Source organism: Bombina bombina, chromosome 3 (assembly GCF_027579735.1).
Source record: "Bombina bombina isolate aBomBom1 chromosome 3, aBomBom1.pri, whole genome shotgun sequence".
NCBI lineage: Eukaryota > Metazoa > Chordata > Amphibia > Anura > Bombinatoridae > Bombina > Bombina bombina.
In genome coordinates, this window is record NC_069501.1 from 659,039,362 (window position 1) to 659,065,069 (window position 25,708).

General features: G+C 40.9%; 1 protein-coding gene across 1 annotated transcript in view; it reads right to left on the bottom strand.

The window, feature by feature from the left end:
- TRIM37 (tripartite motif containing 37) overlaps window positions 1–25,708 on the bottom strand; it is a 1,136,753-nt gene that overhangs the window by 801,638 nt on the left and 309,407 nt on the right. Inside the window, exon 9 of the mRNA XM_053707386.1 lies at window positions 4,571–4,695. Within this exon, the coding sequence (XP_053563361.1) occupies window positions 4,571–4,695 (125 nt within the window). The remainder of the gene's footprint in view (window positions 1–4,570; window positions 4,696–25,708) is intronic.

Genomic DNA, 25,708 nt, shown 5'->3' on the forward strand with positions numbered 1-25,708 from the left:
CAAGAAATCCGCCTCCCAGTTCTCCACTCCCGGGATGTGGATTGCTGACAGGTGGCAAGAGTGAGACTCTGCCCAGCGAATTATCTTTGATACTTCCATCATTGCTAGGGAGCTTCTTGTCCCTCCCTGATGGTTGATGTAAGCTACAGTCGTGATGTTGTCCGACTGAAACCTGATGAACCCCCGAGTCTTTAACTGGGGCCAAGCTAGAAGGGCATTGAGAACTGCTCTCAATTCCAGAATGTTTATTGGCAGGAGACTTTCCTCCTGACTCCATTGTCCCTGAGCCTTCAGAGAATTCCAGACAGCGCCCCAACCTAGAAGGCTGGCGTCTGTTGTTACAATTGTCCAGTCCGGCCTGCTGAACGGCATCCCCCTGGACAGATGTGGCCGAGAAAGCCACCATAGAAGAGAGTTTCTGGTCTCTTGATCCAGATTCAGAGTGGGGGACAAATCTGAGTAATCCCCATTCCACTGACTCAGCATGCACAATTGCAGCGGTCTGAGATGTAGGCGTGCAAAGGGTACTATGTCCATTGCTGCTACCATTAAGCCGATCACCTCCATGCATTGAGCTACTGACGGGAGTTGAATGGAATGAAGGACACGGCATGTATTTAGAAGCTTTGTTAATCTGTCTTCTGTCAGATAAATCTTCATTTCTACAGAATCTATAAGAGTCCCCAAGAATGGAACTCTTGTGAGAGGCAAGAGAGAACTCTTCTTTTCGTTCACTTTCCATCCATGCGACCTTAGAAATGCCAGAACTAACTCTGTATGAGACTTGGCAGTTTGAAAGCTTGAAGCTTGTATCAGAATGTCGTCTAGGTACGGAGCTACCGAAATTCCTCGCGGTCTCAGAACCGCTAGAAGAGCACCCAGAACCTTTGTGAAGATTCTTGGAGCCGTAGCCAATCCGAATGGAAGGGCTACAAACTGGTAATGCCTGTCTAAGAAGGCAAACCTTAGATACCGGTAATGATCTTTGTGAATCGGTATGTGAAGGTAAGCATCCTTTAAATCCACTGTGGTCATGTACTGACCCTTTTGGATCATGGGTAAGATTGTCCGAATAGTTTCCATTTTGAACGATGGAACTCTTAGGAATTTGTTTAGGATCTTTAAATCCAAGATTGGCCTGAAAGTTCCCTCTTTTTTGGGAACCACAAACAGGTTTGAGTAAAACCCTTGTCCTTGTTCCGACCGCGGAACCGGATGGATCACTCCCATTAATAATAGATCTTGTACACAGCGTAGAAACGCGTCTTTCTTTATTTGGTTTGTTGACAACCTTGACAGATGAAATCTCCCTCTTGGGGGAGATAATTTGAAGTCTAGAAGGTATCCCTGAGATATGATCTCTAGCGCCCAGGGATCCTGGACATCTCTTGCCCAAGCCTGGGCGAAGAGAGAGAGTCTGCCCCCCACTAGATCCGGTTCCGGATCGGGGGCCCTCGGTTCATGCTGTCTTAGGGGCAGCAGCAGGTTTTCTGGCCTGCTTGCCCTTATTCCAGGACTGGTTAGGTTTCCAGCCTTGTCTGTAACGAGCAACAGCTCCTTCCTGTTTTGGTGTAGTGGAAGTTGATGCTGCACCTGCTTTGAAATTCCGAAAGGGACGAAAATTAGACTGTCTAGCCTTAGCTTTGGCTTTGTCTTGAGGTAGAGCGTGGCCCTTACCTCCTGTAATGTCAGCGATAATTTCTTTCAAACCGGGCCCAAATAAAGTTTGCCCCTTGAAAGGTATATTAAGTAATTTGGACTTAGAAGTTACATCAGCCGACCAGGATTTTAGCCACAGCGCCCTACGTGCCTGAATGGCGAATCCTGAATTCTTAGCCGTAAGTTTGGTTAAATGTACTACGGCCTCCGAAATGAATGAATTAGCTAGTTTAAGGACTCTAAGCCTGTCCGTAATGTCGTCCAGCGTAGCGGAACTAAGGTTCTCTTCCAGAGACTCAATCCAAAATGCTGCCGCAGCCGTAATCGGCGCGATGCATGCAAGGGGTTGCAATATAAAACCTTGTTGAACAAACATTTTCTTAAGGTAACCCTCTAATTTTTTTATCCATAGGATCTGAAAAAGCACAGCTATCCTCCACCGGGATAGTGGTGCGCTTAGCTAAAGTAGAAACTGCTCCCTCCACCTTAGGGACCGTTTGCCATAAGTCCCGTGTGGTGGCGTCTATTGGAAACATCTTTCTAAATATTGGAGGGGGTGAGAACGGCACACCGGGTCTATCCCACTCCTTAGTAACAATTTCAGTTAATCTCTTAGGTATAGGAAAAACGTCAGTACTCGCCGGTACCGCAAAGTATTTATCCAACCTACACATTTTCTCTGGTATTGCAACAGTGTTACAATCGTTAAGAGCCGCTAAGACCTCCCCTAGTAATACACGGAGGTTTTCCAATTTAAATTTAAAATTTGAAATATCTGAATCCAATCTGCTTGGATCAGAACCGTCACCTACAGAATGAAGCTCTCCGTCCTCATGCTCTGCAAGCTGTGACGCAGTATCAGACATGGCCCTAGAATTATCCGCGCACTCTGTTCTCACCCCAGAGTGATCACGCTTGCCTCTTAGTTCTGGTAACTTAGCCAAAACTTCAGTCATAACAGTAGCCATATCTTGTAATGTTATCTGTAATGGCTGCCCAGATGTATTAGGCGCCATTATATCACGCACCTCCCGGGCGGGAGACGCAGGTACTGACACGTGAGGCGAGTTAGACGGCATAACTCTCCCCTCGCTATTTGGTGAAATTTGTTCAATTTGTACAGATTGGCTTTTATTTAAAGTAGCATCAATACAGTTAGTACATAAATTTCTATTGGGCTCCACCTTGGCATTGGAACAAATGACACAGGTATCTTCCTCTGAATCAGACATGTTTAACACACTAGCAATAAACATGCAACTTGGTTACAATCTTATTTAACAAAAACGTACTGTGCCTCAAAGAAGCACTAAACGATTAAATGACAGTTGAAATAATGAACTGAAAAACAGTTATAGCATCACTCTTTAAAAACAACACAACTTGTTAGCAAAGGTTTGTTCCCATTAGTAAAGTAACACTAATTAAATTTTAAACATAAAAATCACAGAGTAACGTTTTAAAACACAGTCACTACATAAGTCTCACAGCTCTGCTGAGAGAATCTACCTCCCTTCAAAGAAGTTTGAAGACCCCTGAGTTCTGTTAGAGATGAACCGGATCATGCAGAAAATACAAGAGTAACTGACTGGAAATTTTTGATGCGTAGCAAAGAGCGCCAAAAACGGCCCCTCCCCCTCACACACAGCAGTGAGAGAGAAACGAAACTGTCATAATCAAAACAAGCAAACTGCCAAGTGGAAAAAATAATGCCCAAATATTTATTCACTCAGTACCTCAGAAATGCAAACGATTCTACATTCCAGCAAAAACGTTTAACATGAATTAAATACCTATTAAAAGGTTTAATGTACTTTTACAGAGTAATTCCGGTGAAATACCATCCCCAGAATACTGAAGTGTAGAGTATACATACATGTCATTATAACGGTATGGCAGGATTTTCTCATCAATTCCATTCAGAAAATAAAAACTGCTACATACCTCAATGCAGATTCAACTGCCCGCTGTCCCCTGATCTGAAGCTTTTACCTCCCTCAGATGGCCGAGAAACAGCAATATGATCTTAACTACTCCGGTTAAAATCATAAGAAAAACTCTGGTAGATTCTTCTTCAAACTCTGCCAGAGAAGTAATAACACGCTCCGGTGCTATTGTAAAATAACAAACTTTTGATTGAAGTTATAAAAACTAAGTATAATCACCATAGTCCTCTCACACCTCCTATCTAGTCTTTGGGTGCAAGAGAATGACTGGAGGTGACGTAGAGGGGAGGAGCTATATAGCAACTCTGCTGGGTGAATCCTCTTGCACTTCCTGTAGGGGAGCAGATAATATCCCAGAAGTAATGATGACCCGTGGACTGATCACACATAACAGAAGAAATAAAGTTTATAAAAATAAAAAAAAATAGTGAATGTGAGTTGAGCATTGTTGGAGTGCTGCTTAACAGGAGAAGCACATAACTGCAAGCTCCTATAACAATGTAACTGCTGGAATGTTTTTGGAATATACAGCAACAGAAGATTCCTATTTGGTTCATCAGAAGATTTATTCACTTACCCATGTTATAGTGGAGGGGAGAGGCACTGTTGAAGCAAAAATAATTCACTGAAGCCTGCAAACATCACTTTTAGACACTATGAACACAAGCTGGCTTTTGTCATGGTAACAAAGCTGAATTTTGCACTACAACATAAGCTGTTGCACCAAGCACAAATAAAACAAAAAGTAATGATTGCTCATATATAATTATTCAAAGGTGACTCATAAATCATGTAGACAGATAAAAGAAAACCATACATCCTAGAATATTAAACACTCTATCTTGAACAGAACTGATCACTGCAGGATACTGCTATACTTTTTCTTCTCCAAGCTTGCAGCAAGGAAAACTTTTTTTGCCTATACAGATTTTCTGTAGTACAATAAAACATATGTATTAAGATACCTTGTAAAGTCTGGTGGGACTGGAGTGGTCACAAAGGATGCCATGGGTTTCCTGTGAACCTGCTGAAACATCATCAGAATTTCGGGACTCTTGGCGATAAGCTCACTTTTGCTACAAGATCGAAGCTGTGGAGAAAAGAAAAGTATAAATAAGCTAAAAAGCCATAATCAAAAATGGTACTTAGTATTTTGCTTAAAAGGACATAAAAGAGCAAAAAGTAAATGCTATAATTTGTTAGAGCTTGTATTATTGCTTCTACATAATCATGTGTTTCCCCTGCAAAGAGGTTAAACACTTAAGGCCCCGTTTATTAATGCAGGCAGACAAGATTCCCAACATTGCACAAGGCTATGTTTGTGCAATGCCAACACCCGCTTTTGCTCAAAAGTAAAGCTTGTCTATTGTCCCTTCTTAACTTGCAGTAAAGCAGGCTTGCTTGAGCGAGCCTGCCCCATAAGGGCTCTAAAGCAGATGTCACTGCTTGTTAAATGGAGCCCATTGTTTAAGTCTGCTCCATAGCTGCTATATACTACTAGGATGTTAGTGCAGACATATGTTGAGCCAATGAGAAGAGACATATATGCTTAACAACCAATCACCAGCTGGGTTCCCCGTGCTGCTTGGGAACATATCTATGTAAGTTTTTGAAACAAGGATACTTAAAATGAAGCAAATATGATAGGGCAATTACATTTAAAAGTCTCTTAAAGGGCTATTTTAAATAATAAATTAAAGATTTTTCATTATTATGGCCCTTAAAAACTGAATATGAACGTTTAATTTTAAATTTCATATTCCTTTAAAGACAACCAATAAATAAATATACAACCCTTATGCCGAAAAATTCGGACAGTGTAGAAAATGCAAAAAAACAAAGTCACTCAAAAATTCAATTCACCCTGTACTATATTGAAAACACATTATTAACATTATTAATTATTTTATGTTTTACTTTGTGAATTTTACGTATTTTTGAAAATATACCCTTCATTTCAAATCTGATGACTGCAACACATTCCAAAAAAGTTGGGACAGGGGCAATTTAGGACAAATAGCAATGTGATAAGTTGAAATAAGAAGGTGACGTGAAACAGGTGAGCCTCCAAAAAAGGCCTAATCCTTCAAGAGCAAGGATGGGTCAAGGCTCACCAATCTGCCAACAGATTCATCAGCAAATAATCCAGCACTTTGAGAACAACATTCCTCAAAGACAGATAAGTATTTCACCCTCTACAGTGCATAATATAATTAAAAGATTCAAGGAATCCGGTCAAATCTCGGTGTGTAAAGGGCAAGGCCCGAAAACCATTTCTGAATGCGTGTGATCTCCGATAAATCACACTTTCAGAGTTTCAAAAACTGTCATAAGTCTGTAATGGATATCCTGACATGGGCTCTGGAATACTTTGGTAAACTTTTGTCAGTTAGCACCATTCGCCACTGCATCCAGATGTAAGTTAATGCTTTACTATGCAAAGTAGCACAGTGCAATTGTGATTTGTGGTCCGAGGAGTAAACATTTCAAATAGTTTTTGGAAAAAACAGCAGTCATGTTCTCTGGGCCAAAGAAGAAAAGGACCATCCAAGCTGTTATCAGCGTCAGGTCCAAAAGCCAGCATCTGTCATGGCATGGGGGTGTGTCAGTGCTTTTCCAGGGACGTCACTGTATTTTCTAGCAATACAACGCCAAACCACATTCTGCACAGAATACAAACGCATAGTTGCATAAGCAGAGAGTGTGGGTGCTAGCATGGCCTGCCTGCAGTCCTAACATGTCTCTGATTGACAATGTGTGGCGCATTATGAAGTGCAAAATAAGGCAACAAAGGCCCTGTACAGTTGCGCAGCTTAAGACATGCATAATGGATGAATGGCGGGAAATTTGCCGGTATAAAACCTTTTAAAAACTTACTTAGAAGCTCCCAGTTTAGCACAGTTGATAAGGTTAGGCTGGGACACCCACTGAAAGGAGCTGAGGAAAAAGGAAGAGCAGACACTCCCCCCTTCCTTGCATAAGAAAAGACAGATTATACAAACAATAGCAGCTAGAATTTGTAGCCATCAGTATAGAGCTAAAACTTTGGGGTTCGGTTAGGAGTCTCAAAATCAGCACATTATTATTAAACTATACATTTTTACAAAAAACACTCCCAGATGGGATATATAAATGGGTCATCTACAAAACATTTATGCAAAGAAAAATCAAGTGTGAAATGTCTCTTTAAAGATTTCAACAATAGCATCACAAGTGAAAGCAATAGCTTACCTTACACGTCAAACACTTCAACAGCAGATTTAGCTGAAAACTGCTCAGATAACCTATCACACCAAAGAGAAGAGGTTGCAGCAATACTAAATGCTGGCCTAAAAATGAAAAATGCTTGCTGAAAAAACTTCCTAACGTCCTATCCATATAGTCTTAAAAAGAAATATCCTTAAAGGGACACTGAACCCAAATTTTTTCTTTTGTTATTCAGATAGAGCATGCAATTTTAAGCAACTTTCTAATTTACTCCTATTATCAACGTTTCTTCATTCTCTTGATATCTTTATTTGAAAAAAAAACTCTGGACAGCGGTTTTTGATTGGTGGATGAATTTATCCACCAATCAGCAAGGACAACCTAGGTTGTTCACCAAAAATGGGCCGGCATTTAAACTTACATTCTTGCATTTCAAATAAAGATACCAAGAGAATTATGAAAATTTGATAATAGGAGTAAATTAGAAAGTTGCTTAAAATGTCATGCTCTATCTGAATCACGAAAGAAAAAAAATTGGGTTCAGTGTCCCTTTAAGAGGAACAGTAGTATGTTTCCAAAGTAGAAATAGCCCCAACTACCTTAGGAATAGTTTCTCAAAGCTCTATGTTAGAAGTAGGTAAAGGAGCCTAAGCAGTTTAATAATCCAATGTTTAACAGACTTTTCCTTAGGAACCTTAGGATCCTAGGAGAATTCTGTACCTTGATCAGAGACCTACTCCTGATCATCTGAAAATACATCATCCTACAAAGACAAATAAGACAAACCATGGTTTGAAACAAACAGCTTAACAGACCTAGATATTTTTAAATCAGATAAACTAGTGTAGGGATTATCAGAAACTACCTTTTACGCTTACTTGGAGGTCACAAACATTTCAGACACAGTAATGCTTCCTTAAAGGGATAGTCTAGTCAAAAATAAACTTTCTTGATTCAGATTGAGCATGCAATTTTAAGCAACTTTCCAATTTACTCCTATTATCATTTTTTCTTCGTACTCTTGATATCTTTATTTAAAAAAGCTGAAAGTAAGCTTAGGAGCTGGACCAATTTTGGTTCAGAACCTGGGTAGCACTTGCTGATTGGATGGCTACATTTAGACGCCAATCAGCAAGAGCTACCCAGGGGCTGGCTACTAAGCTTACATTCCAGCTTTAAAAAAAACAGAATTTATGCTTACCTGATAAATAACTTTCTCTTGTGGTGTATCCAGTCCACGGATTCATCCTTTACTTGTGGGATATTCTCCTTCCCTAGAGGAAGTGGCAAAGAGAGCACACAGCAGAGCTGTCCATATAGCTCCCCCTCTAGCTCCACCCCCCAGTCATTCGACCGAAGGTTAGGAAGAAAAAGGAGAAACCATAGGGTGCAGTGGTGACTGTAGTTTAAACAAAAAAATCTACCTGACTTAATAGCCAGGGCGGGCCGTGGACTGGATACATCACAAGAGAAAGTAATTTATCAGGTAAGCATAAATTTTGTTTTCTCTTGTAAGGTGTATCCAGTCCATGGATTCATCCTTTACTTGTGGGATACCAATACCAAAGCTTTAGGACATGGATAAAGGGAGGGAACAAGACAGGTACCTTAAACGGAAGGCACCACTGCTTGTAAAACCTTTCTCCCAAAAATAGCCTCCGAAGAAGCAAAAGTATCGAATTTGTAAAATTTGGAAAAAGTATGCAGCGAAGACCAAGTCGCTGCCTTACAAATCTGTTCAACAGTTCCTCATTTTTAAAAGCCCATGTGGAAGCCACTGCTCTGGTACAATGAGCAGTAATTATGAGAAAAACAAGAGGGCGACCCCTAGTGCAAATCAATTGAGAACATATAATGGATATCGGCTTGTGCTGACAAAGGGATACTCACAGATGATATTGCACACTGTAGTGCAAATGGAGCGTACTAGGTATATTATAGTGATCTAGTGCACATAAAAACCCAGGTAGTACTGCTGCAATTGAAGATAGACTCCGGATGCAAATGGTAAACGTCAGGACAGTAGAAGAAGACTCCAGTATCAATATATATAATAAAAATGTTTAATAAAATGGATAAAAGAAGTACACAGATATACCAATAAACCTGTTGTACAATGCTACCTAATGAGCAGTAATTGTTTCAGGAGGCTGCTGGCCAGCAGTCTCATAGGCCAAACGGATGATGCTTTTCAGCCAAAGGGAAAGAGGTAGCGGTCGCCTTCTGACCTCTCCTCTTACCAGAATAGATAACAAACAAAGAAGTTGTTAGTCTGAAATCCTTAGTTGCTTGTAAATAGAACTTTAAAGCACGAACCACATCAAGATTGTGTAACAGACGTTCCTTCTTCGACGAAGGATTAGGACACAGAGAAGGAACAACAATTTCCTGGTTAATATTCTTATTAGACACAACCTTAGGAAGAAAACCGGGTTTGGTACGTAAAACTACCTTATCCGCATGGAACACCAGGTAAGGTGAATCGCACTGTAAAGCAGATAACTCTGAAACTCTTCGAGCAGAAAAGATAGCTACCAAAAACAAAACTTTCCAAGATAAAAGTTTAATATCTATGGAATGTAAAGGTTCAAACGGAACCCCTTGCAGAACTGAAAGAACTAAATTTAGACTCCATGGCGGAGCCACAGGTCTATAAGCAGGCTTGATTCTGACTAAAGCCTGACTAAACGTTTGAACGTCTGGTACCTCTGCCAGACGTTTGTGAAAAAGAATAGACAAGGCAGATATCTGTCCCTTTAAGGAACTAGCTGATAATCCTTTCTCCAATCCATCTTGGAGAAAGGACAATATCCTGGGAATCCTAATCTTACTCCATGAGTAACCCTTGGATTCACACCAAAAAAGATATTTTCGCCAAATCTTATGGTAGATCTTCCTGGTGACAGGCTTTGTAGCCTGAATCAGGGTATCAATAACCGACTCAGAGAACCCACGCTTTGATAGAATTAGGCGTTCAATCTCCAAGCAGTCAGACGCAGAGAAATTAGATTTGGATGTTTGAAAGGACCTTGTATTAGAAGGTCCAGCCTCACTGGTAGTGTCCATGGTGGCACAGAGGACATGTCCACTAGGTCTGCATACCAGGTCCTGCGTGGCCACGCAGGCGCTATTAGAATCACCAAAGCCCTCTCCTGCTTGATTCTGGCAACCAGACGTGGGAGGAGAGGAAACGGTGGAAAAACATAGGCCAGATTGAAGGACCAAGGCGCTGCTAGAGCATCTATCAACACCGCCTGGGGATCCCGGGACCTGGACCCGTAAAGAGGAAGTTTGGTGTTCTGACGGGAAGCCATCAGATCCAATTCTGGAGTGCCCCATAGCTGAATCAGCTGGGCAAACACCTCCGGGTGGAGTTCCCACTCCCCCGGGTGAAAAGTCTGACGACTTAGGAAATCCGCCTCCCAGTTGTCTACTCCTGGGATGTGAATTGCTGAGAGATGGCAAGAGTGATCCTCCGCCCACCTAATTATTTTGGTTACTGCCATCATTGCTAGGGAACTCCTTGTTCCCCCCCTTGATGACTGACATAAGCTACAGTCGTGATGTTGTCCGACTGAAATCTGATTAATTTGGCCGCAGCTAGCTGAGGCCATGCCTGAAGTGCGTTGAATATCGCCCTCAGTTCCAGAATGTTTATCGGGAGAAGAGCTTCTTCCCGAGACCATAAGCCCTGAGCTTTCAGGGAGTTCCAGACTGCACCCCAGCCCATTAGACTGGCGTCGGTCGTTACGATGATCCACTCTGGTCTGCGGAAACACATTCCCTGAGACAGGTGATCCTGAGAAAACCACCAGAGAAGAGAATCTCTGGTCCCCTGGTCCAACTGTATTTGAGGAGACAAATCTGCATAATCCCCATTCCACTGTTTGAGCATGCACAGTTGCAGTGGGAGGTGTATCCGTGCAAAAGGGACTATGTCCATTGCCGCTACCATTAGTCCGATTGCCTCCATGCACTGAGCTACAGATGGCCGAGGAATGGAATGAAGAACTCGGCAAGTAGTTAAGAGTTTTACCTTTCTGACCTCCGTCAGAAATATTTTCATTTCTACCGAGACTATTAGGGTTCCTAGGAAAGGAACTCTTGTGAGGGGGGGGAGAGAACTCTTTTTGATGTTCACCTTCCACCCGGTGAGACCTCAGAAAGGCCAATACAATTTCCGTGTGAGACTTGGCTTTTTGGAAAGTCGACGCCTGAATTAAGATGTCGTCTAAGTAAGGCGCCACTGCTATGCCCCGCGGTCTTAGAACCGCCAGGAGGGACCCTAGCACCTTTGTGAAAATTCTGGGAGCAGTGGCCAACCCGAAAGGAAGAGCCACAAACTGATAATGCTTTTCCAGAAAGGCGAACCTGAGAAACTGGTGATGATCTTTGTGGATAGGAATATGTAGGTACGCATCCTTTAGATCCACGGTAGTCATATATTGACCCTCCTGGATCATTGGTAAGATTGTCCGAATGGTCTCCATCTTGAATGATGGGACTCTGAGGAATTTGTTTAGAATTTTGAGATCCAGGATTGGTCTGAAAGTTCCTTCTTTTTTGGGAACCACAAACAGGTTTGAGTAAAACCCCAGCCCTTGTTTCGCAGCTGGAACTGGGTGGATCATTCCCATTGTATGTAGGTCTTCTACACAGCGTAAGAACGCCTCTTTCTTTGTCATGTCTGAAGAAAGACGAGAAATATGGAACCTTCCCCTTGGAGGGGAGTCCTTGAATTCTAGAAGATATCCCTGGGATACAATCTCTAAGGCCCAGGGATTGTGTACGTCTCTTGCCCAGGCCTGAGCGAAGAGAGAGAGTCTGCCCCCTACTAGATCCGGTCCCGGATCGGGGGCTACCCCTTCATGCTGTCTTGGTGGCAGCAGCAGGCTTCTTGGCCTGTTTACCCTTGTTCCAGCCCTGGTAAGGCTTCCAGGCTGCCCTGGGTTGTGAAGTGTTACCCTCTTGCTTTGCAGCAGGGGAGGATGAAGCAAGACCGCTCCTGAAATTCCGAAAGGAACGAAAATTATTTGGTTTGTTCTTCGTCTTGAAGGACTTGTCCTGGGGGAGAGCATGGCCTTTTCCCCCAGTGATTTCTGAAATAATCTCTTTCAATTCAGGCCCGAAGAGGGTCTTTCTTTTGAAAGGGATGTTCAATAGTTTGGATTTTGACGACACATCGGCCGACCAGGACTTTAGCCATAACGCCCTGCGCGCTATAATGGCGAAACCTGAATTTTTTGCCGCTAACTTAGCTATTTGGAAAGCGGCATCTGTGATAAAATAATTAGCCAGCTTAAGAGCCTTAATTCTGTCCATAATGTCCTCATATGAGGTCTCCGTCTGAAGCGCATCTTCCAGCGCCTCGAACCAGAAAGCAGCTGCAGTAGTTACAGGAACAATGCACGCAATAGGTTGGAGAAGAAAACCTTATTGAACAAAATTTTTCTTAAGTAAACCCTCTAATTTTTTATCCATAGGGTCTTTAAAAGCACAACTGTCTTCTATTGGTATAGTTGTGCCTTTAGCAAGTGAGGAAAAAGCCCCCTCCACCTTAGGGACCGTCTGCCACGAGTCCCGCATGGGGTTAGATATGGGGAACATTTTCTTAAAAACAGGGGGGGGGGGGGGGGACACACGAAGGGAATACCTGGTTTATCCCACTCCCTAGTAACGATATCCGCAATCCTCTTAGGGACCGGGAACACATCAGTGTAGACAGGAACTTCTAGGTACTTGTCCATTTTACACAATTTCTCTGGAACCACCATAGGGTCGCAGTCATCCAGAGTAACTAATACCTCCCTGAGCAATAAGCGGAGGTGTTCTAGTTTAAATTTAAAAGCCAACGTATCTGAGTCTGTCTGAGGAGCAACCTTTCCCGAATCAGAAATTTCTCCCTCAGACAGCACATCCCTCGCCCCCATTTCAGAGCGTTGTGAGTGTATATCGGATACGGCTACTAAAGCGTCAGAATGCTCAGAATCTGTTCTTAAAACAGAGCTATCACGCTTTGCAGGTAACACGGGCAGTTTAGATAAAAACACTGAGAGGGTATTATCCATGACTGCCGCCAAGTCTTGTAAGGTAAAACAGTTAGACGCACTAGAGGTGCTAGGCGTCGCTTGAGCGGGTGTAACTGGTTGTGACAATTGGGGAGAAGTTAACGGGCTAACCTCATTACCTTCTATCTGAGAATCATCTAGGGCCACATTTGTAAGTGCAACAATATGTTCTTTAAAATGTATAGACATATCAGTACAAGTGGGACACATTCTGAGAGGGGGTTCCACCATGGCTTCTAAACACATTGAACAAGGATTTTCCTTGGTGTCAGACATGTTTAACAGACTAGTTAGTAAGGCAAACAAGCTTAGAAATCACTTTAATCAAGTAAAAACACACTTTGCAAAAAACGTTACTATGCCTTTAAGAGATAAAAAGGCACACAATTTTTCCAAAACAGTGAAAAATGCAGCAAACTTTTCGAAATTTTTACAGTATGTACTTAAAGCATTAGTAAGATTGCACCACTAGCAATAAAAACGATTAACCCGTTAATGCCCAAACCGGATCGATATTAAGCCAACAGACCGGTTAAAACAACTTCAGCACCTTGCCACAGCCCTGCTGTGGCCCTACCTGCCCTTATGAGTCAGATTTGTGGGGGAAAAAGCTTCTAACACCACATTCACTTCCGATTGCTTAGAGCCGGCAAAGAGAATGACTGGGGGGTGGAGCTAGAGGAGGAGCTATATGGACAGCTCTGCTGTGTGCTCTGTTTGCCACTTCCTGTAGGGAAGGAGAATATCCCACAAGTAAAGGATGAATCCGTGGACTGGATACACCTTACAAGAGAAACAAAGATACCAAGAGAACAAAAAAAATTGATAATAGGAGTAAATTAGAAAGTTGCTTAAAATTGCATTCTCTATCTGAATCTTGAAAGTTTAATTTTGACTATACTATACCTTTAAATCCTGAACCAACATCTGAAAAACTCCCCTGTATAGATACCCTAAGAAGCAAGAGCAGCATAGATTAGAATGCAATAAATGATTCATAAATATTGACTCAGATCTTTCCTTCACTCCTCACATTCAGTCCTTGGCCAAAGCCTGCCGCTTGCACCTTAAAAACATTGCTAAAATTCGACATTTCCTTACACAAGATATAACAAACATTTTAATCCACTCTCTCATCCTTTGCCGCCTCGACTACTGCAACTCCGTCCTCTCTGGTCTACCTAGCTGCCGCATAGCTCCTTTACAATCTTTACAAAGCTCATCTTCCTTACTCGTCGAACAGGACTTCTCCAGACTGGCCGCCCATCTTGTGGAATTCCCTGCCTCGCTCCATAAGACTCTCCCCTAGTTTTAACAGCTTCAAGCACTCCCTAAAAACTCTACTATTCAGGGATGCATACAACCAACACTAACCTTTCCCAACTCCATTGCTTTCCCCTTGAACCCCTTAGAATGTAAGCCTATGGGCCCAGCTGTTTACAGATCGCTTCATAAGAGCCGACTACAACAGTGAAACTCTCGGCAGGGCCCTTTACCCACTTGACCCCTACAAAAGCTATCCTGTACACCGACTATGTTTACAGCGCTGCGGAATCTGTTGGCGCTCTACAAATACCTGTTAATAATAATAAAAGCTAAGCGGGGAGATTACATCCATAAGCTTGCAAAAAAACATAATTTATGTAAGAACTTACCTGATAAATTCATTTCTTTCATATTAGCAAGAGTCCATGAGCTAGTGACGTATGGGATATACATTCCTACCAGGAGGGGCAAAGTTTCCCAAACCTCAAAATGCCTATAAATACACCCCTCACCACACCCACAATTCAGTTTAACGAATAGCCAAGAAGTGGGGTGATAAAAAAGTGCGAAAGCATATAAAATAAGGAATTGGAATAATTGTGCTTTATACAAAATCATAACCACCACAAAAAAAGGGCGGGCCTCATGGACTCTTGCTAATATGAAAGAAATGAATTTATCAGGTAAGTTCTTACATAAATTATGTTTTCTTTCATGTAATTAGCAAGAGTCCATGAGCTAGTGACGTATGGGATAATGATTACCCAAGATGTGGATCTTTCCACACAAGAGTCACTAGAGAGGGAGGGATAAAATAAAGACAGCCAATTCCTGCTGAAAATAATCCACACCCAAAATAAAGTTTAAAGAAAAACATAAGCAGAAGATTCAAACTGAAACTGCTGCCTGAAGTACTTTTCTACCAAAAACTGCTTCAGAAGAAGAAAATACATCAAAATGGTAGAATTTAGTAAAAGTATGCAAAGAGGACCAAGTTGCTGCTTTGCAAATCTGATCAACCGAAGCTTCATTCCTAAACGCCCAGGAAGTAGAAACTGACCTGGTAGAATGAGCTGTAATCCTCTGAGGCGGAGTTTTACCCGACTCAACATAGGCAAGATGAATTAAAGATTTCAACCAAGATGCCAAAGAAATGGCAGAAGCTTTCTGGCCTTTTCTAGAACCGGAAAAGATAACAAATAGACTAGAAGTCTTTCGGAAAGACTTAGTAGCTTCAACATAATATTTCAAAGCTCTAACAACATCCAAAGAATGCAATGATTTCTCCTTAGAATTCTTAGGATTAGGACATAATGAAGGAACCACAATTTATCTACTAATGTTGTTGGAATTCACAACTTTAGGTAAAAATTCAAAAGAAGTTCGCAACACCGCCTTATCCTGATGAAAAATCAGAAAAGGAGACTCACAAGAAAGAGCAGATAATTCAGAAACTCTTCTGGCAGAAGAGATGGCCAAAAGGAACAAAACTTTCCAAGAAAGTAATTTAATGTCCAATGAATGCATAGGTTCAAAGGGAGGAGCTTGAAGAGCTCCCAGAACCAAATTCAAACTCCAAGGAGGAGAAATTGACTTAATGACAGGTTTTATACGAACCAAAGCTTGTACAAAACAATGAATATCAGGAAGAATAGCAATCTTTCTGTGAAAAAGAACAGAAAGAGCAGAGATTTGTCCTTTCAAGGAACTTGCAGACAAACCCTTATCTAAACCATCCTGAAGAAACTGTAAAATTCTCGGTATTCTAAAAGAATGCCAAGAAAAATGATGAGAAAGACACCAAGAAATATAAGTCTTCCAGACTCTATAATATATCTCTCTAGATACAGATTTACGAGCCTGTAACATAGTATTAATCACAGAGTCAGAGAAACCTCTTTGACCAAGAATCAAGCGTTCAATCTCCATACCTTTAAATTTAAGGATTTCAGATCCTGATGGAAAAAAGGACCTTGTGACAGAAGGTCTGGTCTTAATGGAAGAGTCCACGGTTGGCAAGAGGCCATCCGGACAAGATCCGCATACCAAAACCTGTGAGGCCATGCCGGAGCTACCAGCAGAACAAACGAGCATTCCTTCAGAATCTTGGAGATTACTCTTGGAAGAAGAACTAGAGGCGGAAAGATATAGGCAGGATGATACTTCCAAGGAAGTGATAATGCATCCACTGCCTCCGCCTGAGGATCCCGGGATCTGGACAGATATCTGGGAAGTTTCTTGTTTAGATGAGAGGCCATCAGATCTATTTCTGGAAGTTCCCACATTTGAATAATCTGAAGAAATACCTCTGGGTGAAGAGACCATTCGCCCGGATGCAACGTTTGGCGACTGAGATAATCCGCTTCCCAATTGTCTACACCTGGGATATGAACCGCAGAGATTTAGACAGGAGCTGGATTCCGCCCAAACCAAAATTCGAGATACTTCTTTCATAGCCAGAGGACTGTGAGTCCCTCCTTGATGATTGATGTATGCCACAGTTGTGACATTGTCTGTCTGAAAACAAATGAACGATTCTCTCTTCAGAAGAGGCCAAAACTGAAGAGCTCTGAAAATTGCACGGAGTTCCAAAATATTGATCGGTAATCTCACCTCCTGAGATTCCCAAACTCCTTGTGCCGTCAGAGATCCCCACACAGCTCCCCAACCTGTGAGACTTGCATCTGTTGAAATTACAGTCCAGGTCGGAAGCACAAAAGAAGCCCCCTGAATTAAACGATGGTGATCTGTCCACCACGTTAGAGAGTATCGAACAATCGGTTTTAAAGATATTAATTGAGATATCTTTGTGTAATCCTTGCACCATTGATTCAGCATACAGAGCTGAAGAGCTCGCATGTGAAAACGAGCAAAGGGGATCGCGTCCGATGCAGCAGTCATAAGACCTAGAATTTCCATGCATAAGGCTACCGAAGGGAATGATTGTGACTGAAGGTTTCGACAAGCTGAAATCAATTTTAGACGTCTCTTGTCTGTTAAAGACAGAGTCATGGACACTGAATCTATCTGGAAACCCAGAAAGGTTACCCTTGTCTGAGGAATCAATGAACTTTTTGGTAAATTGATCCTCCAACCATGATCTTGAAGAAACAACACAAGTCGATTCGTATGAGATTCTGCTAAATGTAAAGACTGAGCAAGTACCAAGATATCGTCCAAATAAGGAAATACCACAATACCCTGTTCTCTGATTACAGACAGAAGGGCACCGAGAACCTTGGTAAAAATTCTTGGAGCTGTAGCTAGGCCAAACGGCAGAGCCACAAACTGGTAATGCTTGTCCAGAAAAGAGAATCTCGGGAACTGATAATGATCTGGATGAATCGGAATATGCAGATATGCATCCTGTAAATCTATTGTGGACATATAATGCCCTTGCTGAACAAAAGGCAAGATAGTCTTTACAGTTACCATCTTGAACGTTGGTATCCTTACATAACGATTCAATATTTTTAGATCCAGAACTGGTCTGAAGGAATTCTCCTTCTTTGGTACAATGAAGAGATTTGAATAAAACCCCATCCCCTGTTCCGGAACTGGAACTGGCATAATTACTCCAGCCAACTCTAGATCTGAAACACAATTCAGAAATGCTTGAGCTTTCACTGGATTTACCGGGACACGGGAAAGAAAAAATCTCTTTGCAGGAGGTCTCATCTTGAAACCAATTCTGTACCCTTCTGAAACAATGTTCTGAATCCAAAGATTGTGAACAGAATTGATCCAAATTTCTTTGAAAAAACGTAACCTGCCCCCTACCAGCTGAGCTGGAATGAGGGCCGCACCTTCATGAGGACTTAGAAGCAGGCTTTGCCTTTCTAGCAGGCTTGGATTTATTCCAGACTGGAGATGGTTTCCAAACTGAAACTGCTCCTGAGGATGAAGGATTAGGCTTTTTTTCTTTGTTGAAACGAAAGGAAAGAAAACGATTATTAGCCCTGTTTTTACCTTTAGATTTTTTATCCTGTGGTAAAAAAAGTTCCTTTCCCACCAGTAACAGTTGAGATAATAGAATCCAACTGAGAACCAAATAATTTGTTACCCTGGAAAGAAATGGAAAGTAGAGTTGATTTAGAAGCCATATCAGCATTCCAAGTCTTAAGCCATAAAGCTCTTCTAGCTAAAATAGCCAGAGACATAAACCTGACATCAACTCTGATAATATCAAAAATGGCATCACAGATAAAATTATTAGCATGCTGAAGAAGAATAATAATATCATGAGAATCATGATCTGTTACTTGTTGCGCTAAAGTTTCCAACCAAAAAGTTGAAGCTGCAGCAACATCAGCCAAAGATATAGCAGGTCTAAGAAGATTACCTGAACACAGATAAGCTTTTCTTAGAAAGGATTCAATTTTTCTATCTAAAGGATCCTTAAACGAAGTACCATCTGACGTAGGAATAGTAGTACGTTTAGCAAGGGTAGAAATAGCCCCATCAACTTTAGGGATTTTGTCCCAAAATTCTAATCTGTCAGACGGCACAGGATATAATTGCTTAAAACGTTTAGAAGGCACATGCTGGGTGATCCGAGACTTCCGTTGGGGGAGGAGCTGTGCAGAGTACCTGCTGCACACAGGTGTTGTGAGAGAACACTAGTCTATCGTCTCCCCGCTCCTAGCCACTTGCCCGGGAGAGTTACCCGGGATTGCTGTGTGGCGCTCTGCGAGGCTACGGCCCGCCCGAGTTTGGAGTCTCCAATAGCTGATTCAGCTAAGCGATCTGTTCGCTGAAAATTTTAACGCTGAAAAAAGGACAACTACCCTTAAGTTGATTGGGAGGAGAAGGGAAAAAGAAATGCTCACCTTTTTGAAATTTTCCATGCCCCGCTGGGGCTGAAGGCAGAGGATAAGTAGGGGATATCCTACCAGTCGCTCCCCGGGGATTGCAGACTGTGGTCGGTGAGCGAGGCAGTTGTGGCGTGGAAGCTTTCTGGGACCAGGCGCAGACAAACGCGTGGCAGGGGCTTCTGGTCAGCTGTATGGCTGCACTGTGAAAGAGAAGCGGAGTAGCCTAGAACTGAGGCATCGGATCTACTGGAGGCGGCCCTGTGATCTGTAGCAGTTGGAACCGGTCAAAAGCCTGCAAAGTGGCCGCTCAGGTGGGTGGCAGTATCTGACGGCAAGACTCAGCTAGTGGAGATTCAACCAATGCAGGTGTTGCCCGGGGCGTGATACAGGAGCTGCCCTAAAATCAGCAGTGCCCGGCTAAGGTGTAACAAGTAAGGAGGCCGATTCATATCAAGGTACAAAGAAGATCTTTAAGGTAAAGGCTGGTCCCTACATTCCGAGACTTACCTTTTCTAAACAGCCCCGAATCTTCAGCAGCTTCAGATTTCCCGCTGTTTGCAGGGCTGGCCGTATGTGGTTGGAGATCTTCGATGAGAGGAGAATATTCTGACATACAGCCAGGATAAGGGGGAACTGCAACTGGGACATTTTTTTTTTTTTCCTGATAAATCCTGAGGCGGCAGTGGTAAGACCCAGGCTTAAAACCTGACATTGATAAGTACTCCCTTTAAGCTGATTTATTCTGCCATCGCTTTGTGTGTTACTGCAGTGTTTTACATGTTGTCAGCCTCTCCCTGAGCTGCTGAATTTACAGACACTAGGATTCCCATTGATAGGAGTTAAAGCTGTCCTTGTCTCTTCTCCAGGACAGCAAGGAAAGGAAGACAACAGAAAAAAAAAAAAAAAAAAGAGAAAAATTGCTTGCTTGACATGTCATACTAATATAACGGGGGACTAACAGATAAAGAAAGCTTGCTACAGAGCCTCTTAAGAATACTGGCAGTCTAATCCCCTAGACGGACAGAACAATAAGTCCATGTATTATAATTCAAGCTATATATGTACCTAATTAATGAAAGAGAGAGTGTATTATGCTTTGTATTAGGTCAGGAGAAATGGTTTATTGTTACCTTTTGCAATAATTCTACCTGCTTTGGATAAGAGCTGCATTATAGGAATCTGTTTTTGCTGGGAAATTTTTTTTTGGTTTAGGCTCTGTTAGGGTGTGAACTAGCATGTGGAATGTTTTGTCTCATTTAAACATACATACTCTTGGATCCTGGGGAGGTAGACGGGACTGCTATTCAGAACAAAACGTTATTTGGCACAGTGGTAAATAATTATTCCTGGGTGCTTGGATAAGTAGCTTAACGCGGCTAAAGGAACGGGGGGGGGGGGGGAATAGGGAATCAGAGGAAGGAAGGAAAGAAAAAAAAAAAAAAAAAATGATTATCTAGGTAAAGTAAAGCGGGGAGTGTGAAAAGTTTGAAAATTAGCATTGAAATTAGCTGTTTTTCTCCTATTGCTTGATTTTGGACATATACCAGATATTAGTATCCTATATAGGAACTGGACATTATAGTGGTCACAAAGCATTTTGATAACTGTGGTTTTTCTACTCTATATAGGGTTATTAGAATTCCATGGAATATTTTTTTTTCTCACTAAAGCAGAGATGTTATCTTTTGCCTGCCAGGTGTTATAGAGCTCATCTGGTTTATTCTAATCAGATTTATCTTAATAAATAGGACACTAGAGCACCAACCCATTTTTTTTTTTTTTTTTTCTTTTTTCTCTTCTTGTGTGTAGACACATATTTTCACATTTCACTCAAGGGAGTAGTATAATAGCCACTTTCACATCTCACACGCCTCTCTGCACACAGGAGAGCAGCGCATTCAAGCACTCTTATTTCTTTTTTTTCTTCACTAGACCAATCTAGGTCCTTTTTTTTTTTTTTTTTTTTTTTGCTTTTTTCCCTGCTTATCCTCCTCCTCTTATTTCTCTGCTCTTTATCGATTTTTCCCCCTTCGGGTCCGTAAGAGGAAACCTTTTTCTGATTGATCCGCTAAGAGTCGGTAGTGGACATTAAATTTTTATCTTGGAATGTAGGCGGGATTGTCTCGCCTATGAAACGTAAGTTGATTATCAAGCTATTGGCGAAACAAAAACCAGATATTGTTTTTATTCAAGAGACCCATCTTACAGAACAGGAAGTCGCAAAACTCAAGATAAAATGGGTGGGAGAGGTAATTGCCTCTTCTTCAAGCAGGAGAAAATGTGGTGTGGCAATATTGATCAGCAAATCGCTGGATTATAAGATCATACAAGTGGAGACGGATGCGACTGAAAGGTTTATTTTATTACAAATTATTATTAATAATACTAAATATGTTCTTTGTAATGTGTACGGCCCTAACAAATTCTGTAGGGATTTCTGGGAGAATGTTAAAGTTAAACTTTTTCCTTATATAAAAGAGAATCTCATATTAGGTGGAGATTTTAATATGGCCATGTGCCCAGAAGTAGATAGATTCTCACAGAAGAACCTTCCAGAGACTAGGAGAAGCTCCAAATATCTTACTAGATTTTGTCGTAAATTACATCTCACTGATATATGGCGATGCCTTAATCCGGATCTATTGAGCTTCACATGTGAATCCAAAGCACACAGGACATTTGCCAGGATAGATTTATTTTTAATTGCTGAGTCACTCTCGATTACTAAAATAGAGGCTGGAATTGGGGAGATTGTGACCTCGGACCACTCAATCATATCTTTAACTTTGAGATGCCACGACAGCAGTAAATTTAAAAGGCCTAGGACCTTTTATTATCCATGTTATCTTTATAATAATCCTAGATTTTGTCAATGGTTAAAACAGTCTTGGAAGGATTACAGTACACGTAACATTTCTTATTTTCATAAGATTGAAACCTTTTGGGAGGCTTCAAAAGCGGTCTTACGTGGTGAAATCATGGCATTTCTAGATATTAAAAATAAGAAACAACATGCCCGAGACCTGCAACTTACTAACCAGGTTAAAAAAGCCTATAAAAAATACTACGGAGATCGTTCCAGTAGTAACTGGAATAGGTATATAGCCCATAGAAAAGAGAGGGACATATTCCTGACTCAAAAACATCTAGAAGAAGAGGCTAAAACCAATCTATATTTCAGGAGCTTTCACGGTAGCTCAGCTAAAAATTTAGCTAGATTGGTTAAAGCCAGGAAAAGGAAGAACTTTATCTCTAGTGTTAAAGAAGGAAATTCGCGATATACCAATACAGAAGAGATACGCGGAGTCTTCTTTAATTATTACAAGCAATTATATTCCAAACAGGAATGCAATTTTACTAACCAAGAAAATTTTTGGGAGAAAGTCACTCTACCTAAGATACAGAAGGAAGAATTAGATGCCCTGAATGCTCCGATCACTCCGGAAGAAATATTAAGAGCCATTAATGCTTCCAAATTGAACAAAACCGCGGGCCCTGATGGGTTTCCTGCGGAGTTTTACAAAAGTCTAGCAGTAGAAATAACTCCAATCTTAGAGAAATTGTTTAACAGCTACTATACTACCGACAAACCAATTTCAAGTCTTTTCGCTGCAGCAAACATATCACTAATACTGAAAAAAGGAAAGAACCCTGAAGATCCAGCCTCATATAGACCAATTTCAGTCCTTAACGCGGATTACAAGATCCTAACTTCTATCATTTCTTGTAGACTTGCAAGGTGCTTGGATAAACTTATACATCCCGATCAGGTCGGATTTATGACCACGCGAAATTCCGCTAAAAACATTAGGAGATTAACTACCTTGGTAGACTATATTTGGAATAGTGATCAGTTCAAAGATAGAACTAATTTTAATGACCACGCAGTTCTCACTTTGGATGCAGCCAAAGCTTTTGACAGCATTGCTTGGACTCATTTATTTAAAACCTTAGACAAATTTGGCTTTGCAGAAAATTTTTTACACTTTGTTCAGAAAATTCATTGGAAGCCAGAATCCTTTCTCCTGGTTAATCGGACGTTTTCTCCTAAGATAACTTTAGAGAGAGGAACAAGACAGGGTTGCCCCCTCTCACCTCTCTTGTTTAACATTGCTCTTGAACCGCTAGCAACCAGATTGAGAGAAATCTTGCCGGGGATACCAGATTTAGACCCAAACTTAAAAGTCTTACTTTACGCGGACGATATTCTAATTTGTTTACAAAATACTAGAGACTCAATCCCCAAGGTCATAAATACATTGGAGGAATTCAGCTCCTTTGCGGGATACAAGTCCAACTTAGATAAAAGTGAATTTATGTGGCTAGGCAAAGATACGCATCGACAAACTAATTTAATGTTTTGTACGGTTTCAGCCATAAAATATCTGGGGCTGGAGATTCATAAAAATCCTAAACACTGGTATTCAGCTAATATTGATGCGCTCTTCCAGAAGATCAAATAAGATCTTGACTTATGGAAGGCTTTCCCTTTATCCATATCTGCTTCCGTCAATCTGATCAAAACTATAATTTTCCCACGGATTCTATATCCTATACAAAACCTGCCATTAATTTTAACAAACAAAGATGTACGCAGATTGAATTCCTGGTTTTCCAAGTTCATCTGGAAAGCTAAAAAACCACGTATATCATTGGAAAAATTGTCACAAAAATTTTCTAATGCTGGTCTAGCTCTTCCTAATATCAGACTTTACAATATCGCAACACTACTTAAAATAGCTATAGATTGGCTAGCTCAATCGAATAGGGTTACCTCTTTTGATTTTGAATCTCGATTGACTAACCCATGGTCACTGAAGGCTCTTTTACACTGCCCGATACAAGAACTTCCACAAAAAGTTTCTATATTACAATCCTTCAAAAACCCGATTTATGCTTGGCAGAAGTTCTGTCCTATATTAGAATTGAATCCGTTTTTTTCAGACTTTCTACCCATTAGGGGTAACCCGCTTTTCATGCCTGGAATAGATCAAAAAGTATTTTTAGAGTGGCAGGACAGAGGTCTTAAGGATATTTATCAGTTATTGAATGATCAATCTCAGATTTTTTCTTGGGAAACTATTGTCTCAAAATATTCGCTAGGCACGGGGAATCAATTCGCCTATTTCCAGGTCCGTCATTATGTTAGCTCCCAAAGTTGGTATTCTTTAAGTAGATCTGAGTGGTCTGAGGTCAAAATCTGTATTGAAAAATTCATAGCTGGAGACATATCGATTTCTCTAATTTACGATATAATGCTCACCAAACAGGGCATATTATTGAGCGAAAATCTGGTTAATTCTTGGATAAATTGTATCTCTACAATGGATCAAGAGAAGATTTCTCGTAGCCTTGAGTTAATAGCCAACTACCCTATCTCGGTAAGCTGGAAAGAATCTCATCTTAAATTAATGAATAAATTTTATTTATCTCCATCCAGGTTAGCGAAATTTTATCCGCTTAAAAAGGCCGATTGCCCGCGGTGTTCATATGGCAAAGCAGATCTCATGCACATGTTATGGTACTGTCCTAAAATAAAACAACTTTAGCAGAAAGTTCAGTTCTGGTTTAATAGGCAATATAATGGGGCTTACTCGCTCTCGCTGGAAGATATAATATGCTTGATACTTAATCCCATGTCAGATTTAAAAATCCGGATTTTGAATACCATTATATTAATTGTTAGATACAATATTTTCAAATCCTGGATTGCTAAGACGCCTCCCAGCCTGGGGGTAATTCTTAAAGGGATACAATCCCAAATTATATACGAATCATTTCATCTATCACAGGCTTCAGAGAAAAAAAATCAAGATTTTCTTGCTAGAATGGGCACCTATTATTAAGACTTATTCATTACAACTCCAGCGACGGATCCTGTCTCCATTTGTTTCTTCTATCAGCTTTGCTGAGCTAGTCTTGCTACAAGTATTTCCCGACTCCTGGATAAGAAATTATAGAGATATTCCATAAAGGTATGAACTACCGCTCCTAAGGTAGAGCTCCTCGGATCCGGAGGGCCCCCACGAATTTTTTTTTTTTTTTTTTTTTTTTTTTTTTAATTCTTCTCTCTTTCTTTCTTGCTGACTCTTCTTTTCTTTCTTTTCCCCCCCCTCCCTTTTTTCTGGTTTTCTCCCCTCCTTTTTAGGGTTAGAATGTCTGACTTTGTGATTTTAGAAATGGCAATCCAAATTGGCTTGAAAATAATTTAGAGAGTTCTCTTTTTCGCAACTAGACCATATGATTAGATAGGAGAGACACCGGCTCGCCGGGAACAAGAATCAATAAGTATCTGTGATGAAACATGGTATCAGAAATTATGTTGATTAAATACCGATATCCATATATGAAGTAATATATAAGATGTTGGAGATGCTTTTTTTTGCTTCTTTTTTGGATGTTTTTTCTTTGATGGGTGTTAGTCCATATTATCTCATGATTTCTATAGATGATTTTAAGCATATCGACTAACGAAAAGTATAATTTATGTGACATTTTGGCATGATTTTGCTTTATTGAAAATTGAGTATGATTTTATGTTATGCTGCTAATTATGTTATACTACAGTATGAATATCTTGTACTGATACGAGTCACAATGTTTATGTGGATTGTCATTTATTTTTATGTTGAATAATAAAAAACTATTTAAAAAAAAAACGTTTAGAAGGAGTAAATGAATTACCCAAATTATCCCATTCTTTGGAAATTACTGCAGAAATAGCATTAGGAACAGGAAAAACTTCTGG